The sequence below is a fragment of the Apostichopus japonicus genome, chromosome 10 (genome assembly GCF_037975245.1).
Source record: "Apostichopus japonicus isolate 1M-3 chromosome 10, ASM3797524v1, whole genome shotgun sequence".
NCBI classification, from domain to species: Eukaryota; Metazoa; Echinodermata; class Holothuroidea; order Aspidochirotida; family Stichopodidae; genus Apostichopus; species Apostichopus japonicus.
In genome coordinates this window covers 17,233,876-17,247,217 of record NC_092570.1, presented here as the reverse complement: position 1 = coordinate 17,247,217, position 13,342 = coordinate 17,233,876, and the positions used below count along the sequence as shown (strand labels likewise).

Sequence of the window (13,342 nt, the reverse complement as noted above, 5' to 3'; positions counted from 1 at the left end):
CTCTACAAATCATATGTGTGTTCTCATTACATAGCATACTGCATTAAGGAAAAAAACATAATCACAACATTTGAGGGGGGGAAAAAGCCAAGCATGTTATTTATAAGCGAAGCATATTTTCCACCATAATCAGAGGGATTAAACGTTGCACCGACAGAGGCAAAAAATGATTTCAATATTTCAGTCTGTTATTCCGAACTAAATCTCGTTGGGAGTGATTTATCCGAGGAAGACGAACACCATGTCGTCGCGGATGTTTTTTGGGTCAGAAGCACTTAACAGCTGGTGGCAAGCACTCAACACACATGTTAATGTAATTCAACCCCTAATACTGCCTTACTCTGATGAAAACTCACAAGCAACGGTCTGACAACGACCGTCCACACCTTGCCCCGTCCACGTCACAGGAACTTCACAAGAAACATTAAATTATTAAAATATGGAGATAGCGAAGGCCATTTGCTTTCCTTTATGAGCAACTGATATTGTTGGTTTAGATAATATTGATTTTGCTTATTAATAAAAGAACACACTTCAAAGGTAGGAGACTTGTTAGTATCAATGAGCAGTGTTATCTTATTGCAATAAGTAGCCACAATAAAAACTTATGAGGTACACAGTACAGTAAGTATATACCAGCTTTTCATGTTTGGTCGACAAGTTTACTCAAATTTTGGATGCATTATAGTGATCAACGGAAGCTTACAATTCAGGAGTTTTTGGTACCAAATGATGGTTAATGTTCATCTAGTCTGATGTGAAGAACACAAGAAGAACAAAATTATGTTGTTAATTAATGATGTAATTAATGATGTTTGGGTAATGATCATCAAGTGTGGTGTGAAGAATACCGGAAGAATAAAATCATGTTGAACATTACTTCATTACTTGAAATGAAAGTTGACTACTGTAGCCACACACCACTGTAACATTGACATTGCTGTAGGAATAAGTGTCAGGTGTAGGGAATAATTAATGTTCAAATTATGTCAGCAGTTTTGAAGTCTCCAAACTTTGTCTATTATAAAAGTACTACATGGTTTTTGTGTGTATAAAACTGATCTACATATTTGCATAAATTGGATAGCAATTAGTCCATATTGTATAGCATTTTGCAATGCAATATTGGATAAATGATTCCATGGAAAGGGGATAAAGTAGGATAAAATCAACTATAACAGTAGCTCACATAATTAGATTTTTCATTCTTTCGACAATTTAGATTACTACTGATCCAACTAAAACAACTTTTATATAATTTTCCATCGATTAAATACTAAAGATGGGGCGATGATTAAATTTTGATTTGATTCTCAAAAATGTAACTTCTTCAGGTCTAAAAATTTTCAAAATTTTGCAATGTTCAATGTAATTCTTCATTATTATGTGAAATGATATTTCACCAGTGAAACTTGCAACACTGACATACATTTTAATGGTTTTTAAAATTGAATTAAATGGAATTTATCAAGATGAACTCTCAAAAGGGCTGCTTTTAAGGCAGACGCCCCAAAACTTACTGGTCTGGGTTCCTTTCTGGTCTACTATACATACACACTCTAATCTACCTAAAATATTACAACTGGTAACGTTCTTGCACGGCACCCCCAATGACCCTCTATGGGTCATTACCCACTAGCCTTCCAGACTCCCCCCAAAAATTCACCAAAAGGGACTTGCTGCTTTAAAGCAGACCTAAGAACAAGTGTCTTGTAAACATAAGGCAGAGGAAAGTTGTTAGTTTCAATACTTGACATGTTTTAGAAAAGAGCGTGCAGTTGTTGTGTGGAGACAGGTAAGTGAGGAAGCTAAGTATGTACTGTAAAATTAAGTTTATTGGTGTTAATACTTACTATTCAAATACCATATAGAGTAATCCATCAGAACTGTACGTCTCTAAGAGTTCAACTATATGGGGGTGCTTCAACATGTGGCAGATGCTCGCCTCCCTCTTTAAGTCTGAGGAAAACAAAGAAACAGACAATGGATGAATAATCAAAAAGGCAGGAATATCACAAATTATTAGGTTTGGCAAATTTCACAATCTTTGGACACACTAAAATTGGTGACAATTTTGATAATATACAATCTTATCATATATAATATGATAATATAATCTTATAATATATAATATTATAATATATAATCTTAATGTCTACTTCTCTCTTGTAGAGTGGTAGTAAAGCCAATGTGCACTGCTCCCATCTCTTACAGACACACTCTTACAGACACACTCTTGCAGACACAGTCTTGCAGACATACACTTGCAGACAATAGCCAATGAGGGTTCTTCGCGGGTTTCTGCTTGCAGGAGGATCTCAAATACATACATACTGTACCACGCTAGTTTGTTCTGGTTGACAACGTACAGTACCACGGTCATGGACATTTTACTTCTAAATCCAATGCTTTCCAACATTTTCACATTATGACCTGTACCGAGGATAACCCTCCATTGTCCTCAACTACAATTGTAGATTTCTGGTTGACAACGTACCACAGTCATGGACTTTTTGACGTGTAAATAAAATGGGTTTTTTTCCAACATTCTCACATTATGACCTACACCGAGAATAATCCTCTATTATCCTCAACGATACTGCCTCTCTATTTGTTAAGGCATTATATTGATCTCAGTTCCCAAGAGGCATAAAAAAAAATTGTCAATAATCTTGACATTTTTTTATTAGCCAGAAGACTGGAGATAAATATACGCAGTGAAAACAACAAACTTTGAATAACACACACAATTTTCATGTGAGCCTTTCCTACTATAGACTTTAAAACAGGACTAAGTAAAACACACGTATGGTAGCCACGCAACCTCTTCCTTCCTACTGTACTGTTAAGAAAAATAATCAGGTTATGACATATCCTCCTAAAATATCCCTCAGTTCCTCCTCTTTACAAGTTAAACGACCAAGAAAACATAATATACAGACCCCAAATTTCATTACTTATTAACCGCTTTTTATGAATGGTGCATCGATAGTCGATACCGTCACTGTAATAGCAGGACTCGGTTCTCTCGGACTTGCAATGAATGCATATATATGATGCAGTACAACTGCCAATTAAGGTCTAGTACAATATATGTCAGTCATTTCCCAGAGTCCATTAATATGTACAGTACGGCACTCTCTTAACTCGGTGATGGGTTTACGTATCTACACGTACAGTATTGACTACGTAGTACTCACCAATAGGTCTGAGGATAATATGTCAAAAATCTATATACCACCATATGACCTGAGCAATAAACAGAGCAGGTAAAACTTAATTGATAGAGACCACCTTTTACTATGGATAGCAAGTCATACGGTAAACCACACACGCACACAGACAATGGACGGACAGACTGACGGCAGATATGTAGATCTACCATACATATATGTATCCTCATCTGGAGTGTTTTCAAATTTCGCTACGGTAGATGTCTTTCGGAAACCCGATTTTTGGTTTTATGAAGCACGTTTTCAGGTTGTTTTTTTTTCGCCGACAGAAACAAGGAAGTATAACAACAAAAGGAAGAGGCCTAACAGCAAAGTGCTTATTTTCTATTAATAAGTAAATTGTCGTTGCCTTTGGTCAACACTCCAGGATGATTTTGTCATCAGAAGCTTCTGAGGTTATCTCTGATCATTGGAAAAAACACTCACATGACCCCCAGTGACCATATTAATTATACATTCATATTGGGAATTTATTTAATTTTTACCTGTCATATCGCAAGATCTATTTAGAGGCAAAATCAATAGAAAAATAGCCTTATCAGAGAGTGTCCACAGTAATAACATATATTAACAAAACAGCATATATACTGTACTTAACTGTACTGCATGTCTTCAAGGGTTGTTATTTTTCCATGGGAGCCAATGCTAAGTCATTTATTTTGGTCAAGTGAAAAAGATTTTAAAGTAATATTTACTGTAATATCAATATCCAGGTGAAATCTCCCAAGAAAATATCCAAGTGAACAAGTGTGATGACAAAGATGGAAAAAGCACATTTTTGTTGTTTTTCTATCAACATTATTTTCTAAATTAAACAAAACTGTTAGCAAACTGCTTATCCACTAAAGAGCCTGTGTAAGAGAATGTGTAAAAGTAAGAGGGCCTGACGTTTCGATCCTAGCAGGATCTTCTTCGGAGGCTGAATGAAATTATTTTCTACACATATTTGCTAGTGGGATTTATAGAACATTAATACACTTTAAGGATAGTTGGGACCATACCTATTCTTGGGTCAAAACAACAGTGAAAAAAATATGACAAAACAAAACATTTTCTATCAATGGCACCACCATGCTTTACTCAAAATTGCAACCACCAATATCTGAATATTGACATACAAGTGGAAATTACTGTATGTGTATTAGTTTCACATAGAAAATTTACTTTGTCTTTTGAAGGCCAAATTAAATTCACCTCTGAACTACAATAGTCTGTTTAAATATATTTATGTCTGATCCTATTTAAATTAAGGAAGAACTCTGTTTCAAAATAAGTTTTTTTTCAAAAAACTGTTAATTAAAAAATGTCTAAAAAGGCCATGAGATAGAAATGTTGAACTGCATTGGTTACAGTACTGTAGATACTGTATATTGTACAGTACTGTATGCTTTAATAATGTACCTTCCTCACATGTACTCAATATCAATGGTGTGAACAGAATTGATTAAAAATCAATACAATACATGCTCGCTTTTAACAATTTTTTTTTACATATTTAGTACTTCGAATGTGATTGTTGTGACACGAACAAGAGCATATTTCAAAAGTTTTCAAACAGGATCAATTAAAATATTCATTTCATGATAGAAAATTTGCATACAGAGAGAACAAATACAGTACCTGTTCTTAATTAAAGCATTTCCTGAGTTGATTGTAATAAAAAAAAAATCGATGTTATTTTGATACTAAGATTGCTAAAAAAAGATTTGTTGTTGGCTTGACAATACGTGGTCAAGAAACGTTTCGAATTGTGACGTCAAATTAAAAAAAAAGAAAAATTGGCAATATTCCACTTCTAGCTCAAAGTGAAATAATTATTAATATACCATGGAAAAGTGTCTGGGGAATGACTGCTGACGTTGGAAACTAATTAATTCATTACCAACCGACTCTCATTAACATTAATTTACTTAGAAAGTCTACTAGTGTAATTTATGATTGGTCAAGTGCACTCTTAACTTGAGTAAATTCTCCAGAGCTTAGAACTGTTAAAATCAAATTATGTACCGGAATAATTAAAATAGATTCTCCAGTTCAGCTCTTTCATCATCAACTGCTTCCGTTCATCGTGCTGCCTATATTGCTGCCATTTTTTGTTTTAAATGTTCCACTTTTTGCCTGCCCTCTTGCCTGCCTTTTTGCCTATTTCAGCTAGTTTTTCTTCGTGTTCATCTCTGGTTTCCTCTAAAAGAAGATGCTAGGAGGATCAGAAATTCAGGTCCTCTAACTTATATGTTAGCTACTCAGGTTTCAATTTAGAAGAAAACAATATGTTTTTCTTCATTTAAGTAATTAGAACAAGCAAACCAAAGCCACCTACATACTTTACTACGAGGTATTATAATCCTGTTTAATACCAGTCTCTATACAGTACGAAGGTCACAGACGATTAACTGAGGCAACTGTAGGAGAATAAAACATACGGTATGCCATGCTTCTTTGAAGCTCAGATGCAAAACATTGAAAATTTGATCAGCTGTTTCCATGATTGACAGAACCATTCCTGTCAGAACCTCATAACAGAGATCTACCGTACCACGTTCTGCATCCAATGATCATCCTGTCAGACGGCCAAACATCTGTCTGTCCAGCGGGGAACCAATCAAAGTCAATCGTCGTTAACGCTGCTATGTTAAACGCCAGACAATTTTAAATAGTTTGCAGTAGTATATTACGCATCGGTGAATGGAGACTGATGCAGATAGATAGGGGTACTAATCTATGTATGGCCTGCAATCATTAACACATGCATCAAGTACAGGGTGGTACTGTACAGAAGTAGTACGGTACATCACATTTCACACAGCTTCACATTGGGGGCATCATTTTGCCTGATTCATCAGATCTAGAATTGCACTGTACGATACACGATACATGTATTTAGTAGGTTGAATCATATTTCAAACAACTTCCCATCCATTGGGTTGTTTGCATGTTTCATCAATTTTGTTGATGCATTATTTCAGGGACACTGCTGTAACCCTTCCCGTCCCCCCCCCCCCCCCCCGAGTTGTGTTACTGGTGCATCTGAACGATCCATGATGCAGAACTATTCAGCAACCCATCAAAATCTGCTTTTAGACGGGTAGGCTGGTTGGAAGGTCACACGACTCCTACACACAGAAATTTATACAAAATTGATGGCTTTTATATACAAACGGTAACACTGCACACGCTGGATTTAAAGAGTCTTTCGTGCCTGTTACAGACCGTTACCCCTGGCAACCACTTTCAAGAAGTTACCTGCATTAGAGGGTGATGTAATTTACAGACCATAAACACATATATATCATCGCCCCTGGGACTACATTTAGTGATTTTTCGTGCGTGCAAGAATGAGCTAAAAACCTGACCACCGTCGTGGTGATGCTCTGCACCACACTTATTCCAAGCATCTCTGATGCTTGCCAGGTACACCACTCGCAACCTCTCAGATTTATCCACTGACGGCTAACGCCGCCTCCGACGAAGATGACTCACCTTCTGTACTTAATCCGGGGCTGGAAGTAAATTTGGCTACATCTACGATCTTCACGGCAAACTGCTGGCTGGTGTCTCTGTGAATACATCGTCTTACCTCACTGAATGGGCCTCTGCGAAGGGGGGGAAAAAAGAAATTTTTATAGGCATGAATAAAATACGTTTATTCCTCTGTTTATGATAACAGTTATGGGTTCGTGCACAGCAATTTAATGAGCTGACACTGACGAAGGAAGATAGCTGGCACAAACAGGCCAAGAGGCAGCACGATCAACAATATAGATTGATAAAATTTGGTTTGTATACAACTGTATTCATCCTCTCCATAGTGATGAAAATGTGCTAAAACAATTCCTTTAAAGTAGCAACAATTTAGAATCAATCTAGCTTTTACATATGAACATGTGTTAAGCAAGTTCACTTTACGGGCACAGAATTACAGAAATACATTAAATCTCATATCAACAGCTTCTCAGAGGATAGTATAAGTCCCATATAAGACAAATGCTCACAGAATGGAGAAAATTCCATACAACATGCTAACAGAAAGAATCACACCCAAATACAGGTCATACAACAGCTTCTCACAGAATGTGAGTAAACCCCATACCACAGCTTCAATTCATCATTCAATTCTTTTTACTCACTCACTCATTAGACTTCACCTGTTGAAAATTAATCTCATTACAACCAATAGCAATCTTAATTTGAGTAATACTATCTACTGAACTGTAGGTGAGACTCGTAAAACTTGTTCACTAAATGCAAAAATCTGTTTCAACCTTTAGTGTAATAACGACCACCACAATCTGTTGACCTTGATAACTGAGTAAAGATTGTCTAGACCAGTGTGATTATTAATAGAATATAGGTGTAAAAGTCAGGTAAAGAGGACAATTGTGTAGTTATCAAAGTTTGACACTTGCATTTATAATCAGTATCTAGTACCAATTCCAAATTTGCCCACTTATTTCACACTTTACACCAGTCAAAACTCTTAGAATTTGTAAGTATGTGACCTTGGTCCTTCAGGTACATGATATGTACCACAGTGATTTCAATACATCGCACTCAAACGGTGAGTTTGTACGTAGTGATTATTAATTAACATCAGTATTCAATGAGCTTTTCATACTGCTCCAATATTTCTTCTCTTTTGTTTTAAAATTCCTTTTTCTTTTTTGTAGAATACTGTACTTAAGTCCTTCCAAGCCAAAGGACAAAGTCAACCTAATAAACAAATAACAGTAACAGCAGCTCTACTGTATAGAATATCAACATTGACAAACTGTAACTTGTAAGCTACAGTACTGTAGCTTACAAATATTCAATCTAGTTACATATAGTCAGTTGAGGTAAAAAAAACAAGGGGGTAGTTGGGGTAAAAAAAAACAACCCCTTTTTATAGAAGGGGAATATTTAGCCAAAGTTCCAATTTATTTTGGGTGATAGTCCTACATGTCTAGTTTATTATTATATAATTTCTGGAACTCTATGTCACTTCGCTGCCAATCACCGCTTCATCGAATCAAGCGAATGCTAAACTAGCAAAATTTGAAGTTTGTACCACATATCTGAAACTTTCTCCTGCATACCCAGGTTATATGATGTGGAGATTATTCCAGCAGTTACAGCATAGCAGTTAGTGATACAGTATTACACTCCCCCATGGTAGAATTACTCCAACTTCATTCACGCTTCATGGGGGGGCCTTGTTTTTTTTACCCCCAAAAAATGATGCGAATGGGGTAAAAAAAAACAAGTACTTTCCGCCTCCAATGTACTCCCTATTTTGCCCGAATGGATAAATTTTTCCATAATGTTGATTTTAGAGGTAAGGCAAATAGTTTTCATGTCTGTGTTGTGTCAAAAATGTTAAATAATTGGGCAGAAGCAACTGAAATTGGCTCTACTCTAATGTTTCTACTATATTACACCACATTTGTGTAGCATCATATACACACTGTACAGTATGAATATGGCTGAGCATGACATATGACACGAGTCATCCATAATTTAGAATTAAGACAATTTTACAATTTTTTTCCTTTTTCATGTAAAGGTAGTAGCTCATACTTAGATGTAATTATATGCAAACACGATTTTAAGGTACATTCATGAAGAAAATAGCTGTTTTCTAGCATTTTTTTTTTTACCCCAGCATTGTTTTTTTTTACCCCAAATTAAGCAAATTTTGGGGGTAAAAAAAAAACAATTTTCGCCAAACACGACACTTTCCAGTTACAAAAAAGTTATTTTTGTTAGATTCTCTTTAAGAGAATCCCACTCCACACACTTGAACATCGGAACCGAAAAAATACTTCTTACTCATCAATTTTTAGAGCAAACTTGAGGTAAATTGTTTTTTTTTACCCCACCTGACTATACTGTTTGCTCTGCTTTTAATGACATTGGTTAAGCTACAGTACAAAGTCGTAGCAGATTGCAACCGAATGGCATCTTATTCTTGGTCATGCCATATTACAACAAGCTGTACAGTATGTTATATCCCATGATGCACTTTTCATAATCACCTGATCTACCACTGTACGGAGTAAAACATGCACTTCTTATTATTTGTTTTTGCTACTAAGTCATTGCGGATATTAAAGAGATCCAATGTCTTCCCGGTCATACCAAACAATACATTTATCTAATTATCTACATTCCAGTATCTACATTTTCAGTATGTTATCATACGGTATATAACCCATGATGTACTTTTCATACCTACAGGCTACCGGGGGAAACCAGCTAATAGAATTGAAGCTACAGTGTATTACCGACAATGATCATAAAGACAAGAGATTTGCTCTATTTGCTTGAAGGAAAATTGGTGAGACATTTGAAAAATAGGACATAAAATGTGAAAGGAATAGGCTGCATATGAAGATGGTATCAGATATTGACTATTTAGATAACGTGCATTAATGACTCAATAAAGGTTCGTATATCTGTAAACGACAATCTATCACTCTCATAATTTCAAAGCCCATAAGGCACAGTACTTCCTTTTAATAGCATCCTGTACGAGTGTGTAAACAAAATCATTTACATGTTGTGGTCTGTAATATCTAGGTTCATCAACCAGTTCAGATCTAAACCGTTTCCTTAGCAATCAAGGTTCAGTTTGGGAGACCAATTTGAAGTGACATGGATTGCCCAAATACACACGTGACTAATTTGCTGAGTCTATTTTGAAGAATATCATGAACTAAGGGAGAGTGAAAAGTTTAATCAGATTCATCTCTGAACTGAGATTTTTCCCCTTCTAAAAGGAATAATAAATACTAGCATAATGTTTTGATGCTAAATGATATGCTAAAATCCCCTTAAAGAATTTTTAGTTAACTTGATGATCAAATGGAAAAAAAAAAATAGCCTGCTTTACTAAAGTCCTGAAAGCTTGTGATGAAAGCAGATTTACAAAAATTAAAGAGGGTTCTCCAGTCATTAATGCTTCCAAATTAATGAGATAACATAAAAGTAACAAATTGGGTAACAGAAGCAAACACTCAACAACTTGGGAGGTTAAATATATGTAGATACAGTGGCACTGTATATGAGCTATGAGCTCTCTGTACATACACAAACGTGTGTACAGAACAGGATTGTGCAACAGCGAAGAAGGGCAGGTCCAAGCTATTTGAACTGTGACGTAAGGGACATTTCAGAGACTTAAATTTGTATAAAAGTTATATAAAATCTATTTTCCAGAAACTTTTTCAGGTTTTTATATTTGTTATTGCTGCTACTTTATTACAAACTCATGAAGATTTCCTACACTTGCTTTAATTAGGTCCCATCTTAATTAATGTGCAGTGTGACGTACGGGACCAGAGAATTTTGTGTTTTTTTTACTAAAGAACAAAGCTGAAACCGCTCTGAAATTAGGAGGGCAGTGATCAAGCTGTTATAACTAGTGAATAGCCTAACCTTCCAAGGGCTAAGCTGTAACATATTAGAAAAAAATATGAAGCCATTCCAGTACAGTTTTTACACAAATGAAAATTGTCCTGTGACGTACGGGACATGTGACGTACGGGACAATTTGTCCATATACAAATTGACTATGAAAACTCATATTTTTATTCCTGAATATACCATAACAAGCTGATTTCTACATAAAAAAAGTAATTTGGATATGCCAGAACAATGTCATTGGTAATTTCATGCCATATTTCCTTCTTTCTGGGATACGGAAAAGAGCAGTGACTGTACTTGTGAGATCATTCCACATAAAAAATGGAATGCATAAAGTATTAATCTACTCTACACATACATCAAGTACTCATAACATCAATTCTAGCTTTTTTAGACCACAAATGATTCAAGATGCAAAGTTTTGGTGCAAAACTGTTTTGGTATATACTGTACAACACTGTACCATACTCCCCACTAATGACCCTGAAGTTGAAATATGATCCATCCCATTCAAAATATACCAAAATGTCCACAGTAATGCCACGTAATGTCCATCTATGAAACTAGTACAACAAAGAAAACTCTATAGACCTAATACTGGTTACCAGACCAAATAGTCATAACATCAATTCTTGCTCTGTTAGACCACAAATCATTCAAGATGCAAAGTTTTGGTGCAAAACTGTTTTGGTATATACTGTACAACACTGTACCATACTCCCCACTAATGACCCTGAAGTTGAAATATGATCCATCCCATTCAAAATACAGTATACCAAAATGTCCACAGTAATGCCACGTAATGTCCATCTATTAAACTAGTACAACAAAGAAAACTCTATAGACCTAATACTGGTTACCAGACCAAATAGTCATAACATCAATTCTTGCTTTGTTAGACCACAAATCATTCAAGATGCAAAGTTTTGGTGCAAAACTGTTTTGGTATGTATACTGTACAACACTGTATCATACTCCCCACTATTGACCCTGAAGTTGAAATATGATCCATCCCATTCAAAATATACCAAAATGTCCACAGTAATGCCACGTGATGTCCATCTATGAAACTAGTACAACAAAGAAAACTCTAAAGACCTAATACTGGTTACCAGACCAAATAGTCAGAACATCAATTTTTGCTTTGTTAGACCACAAATGATTCAAGATGCAAAGTTTTGGTGCAAAACTGTTTTGGTATGTACAGTATACTGTACAACACTGTACCATACTCCCCACTAATGGGAAACTCTACACTTGTAACTAAAAATCTCAATGTCTACTATCTAAGTTCAGGAAACAAGAACATAGTTGCACATTATCATAGTCACACTTCACAATAGGCCTACGAAATGCAAACTCAACATTCTTGAAGTCGTCCTCATTCAGTGTCAATGTTGAATAGCATTGTAGATGATTCTGTATCCCCCACACGCACAATTGACTTCCCAATAGTCAAACAACACCCGGGCTGTTGGTGGTCATCAGTCAATAGTTTATTTGCTGCCATGATGTGCTCTTCAGGCATGCAGGGATTATAAGTTGCAACTACCAGCTTTCAACAAAATAAACTTGTAAGCGTTGGAAGGTTTCCAGTAGAGGTCCCCATTGGAGCCCATGCATGTTTATTATGTATAAATACAGGGTTTCCACCACACTATGTCCCGTACGTCACATTTTGTCCCGTACGTCACATTTTTAAATTTGATAATTAGATTTGCAGTGAATATTATTTCAATTTTTTGGGGATGGAAATTGTTGAGCAATGTTCTTAATTAGAACTTTATAGAATATCACAAAAAAAAAAATTGTTCCTCCATATCAAAACTTGAAAAAAAGGCTGAAAATTGTGACGTACGGGACATCAGTATTTGGACACTAGCTAATTAGCATATTTAATTAATGAACCCCCAAACATAATATGTCAAACTTATTGGAAGGAACTGTGTATCATGTCCCACATAACTTATATTCAATAAGTTCATATTGCTGGCAGCGAAATAGGATTCCAAATGTCCCGTACGTCACACTGCAATTTGAGTTTATGCAAATTAGCTGGCTGTAATTGTTTGAATAGGGAAAAAAATTCAAAAAAATTATGAAAATCTGAAACTTCAATAATTCAGCTTTAACATGACACCACATTTAGGGTGTTTCAGTAAAGTTTGAAATTTGGCTTCTAGGGATACAATAGCTTGGACCTGCCCAGAACTGATAATAAACATAATTCTGAAAGTCCAGTATAAGGTTACTCGGCAAACGAAAATCGGAAGTGTAGAGCTTTGCAACGAGCTTCGTTGAACAATTGAATTACAGCATCCCATTATACCTGGAAAAAATTGTGTGTTGTATGAGAGAGGAGAGTTATCTCCATATATCAGACTATGGAATCATAAGTGCATTAAATATAGCACACTTGATTTTCCTTACAAAAACTGTTGGCTGGGACTCCCAAAGATATGCTTTAGGTATTTAGGTATAGCGATACTTACCTTCCTCAGGTTAACACATGCACTCCAATCTACTTACAATAGCCTACTACAGTAAAGTTAGTAACATTTAAGTACAGCTCCCCCACTAACCCAATTCCAGGACAATGCCCACTACGTCTTGCAATCTACTATGCTGAAGGCTCACAAAGTTCTGGACAGTTTCGGACAGTGTAACGTTCACCAGGGATAAAAAATGGTTGGTTATCAAGTTTT

At 35.7% G+C, this 13,342-nt stretch overlaps 1 protein-coding gene and 1 long non-coding RNA gene across 3 annotated transcripts in view; one reads left to right on the top strand and one right to left on the bottom strand.

Annotated features, from left to right (window-relative positions):
- The window catches only part of LOC139975202 (peripheral plasma membrane protein CASK-like), a 116,260-nt gene that overhangs the window by 83,257 nt on the left and 19,661 nt on the right, over positions 1-13,342 (bottom strand). For both annotated transcript variants that reach the window (XM_071982897.1, XM_071982898.1), the window contains exons 2-3: positions 6,714-6,826; positions 1,854-1,959 (exon numbers count right to left, since the gene is read on the bottom strand). In XM_071982897.1, the coding sequence (XP_071838998.1) occupies positions 1,854-1,959; positions 6,714-6,826 (219 nt within the window). The remainder of the gene's footprint in view (positions 1-1,853; positions 1,960-6,713; positions 6,827-13,342) is intronic.
- Positions 10,378-12,844, top strand: LOC139975190 (uncharacterized). The gene is made up of 2 exons (XR_011795682.1): positions 10,378-11,055; positions 11,562-12,844. It is a non-coding gene; the product is annotated as an uncharacterized lncRNA (long non-coding RNA).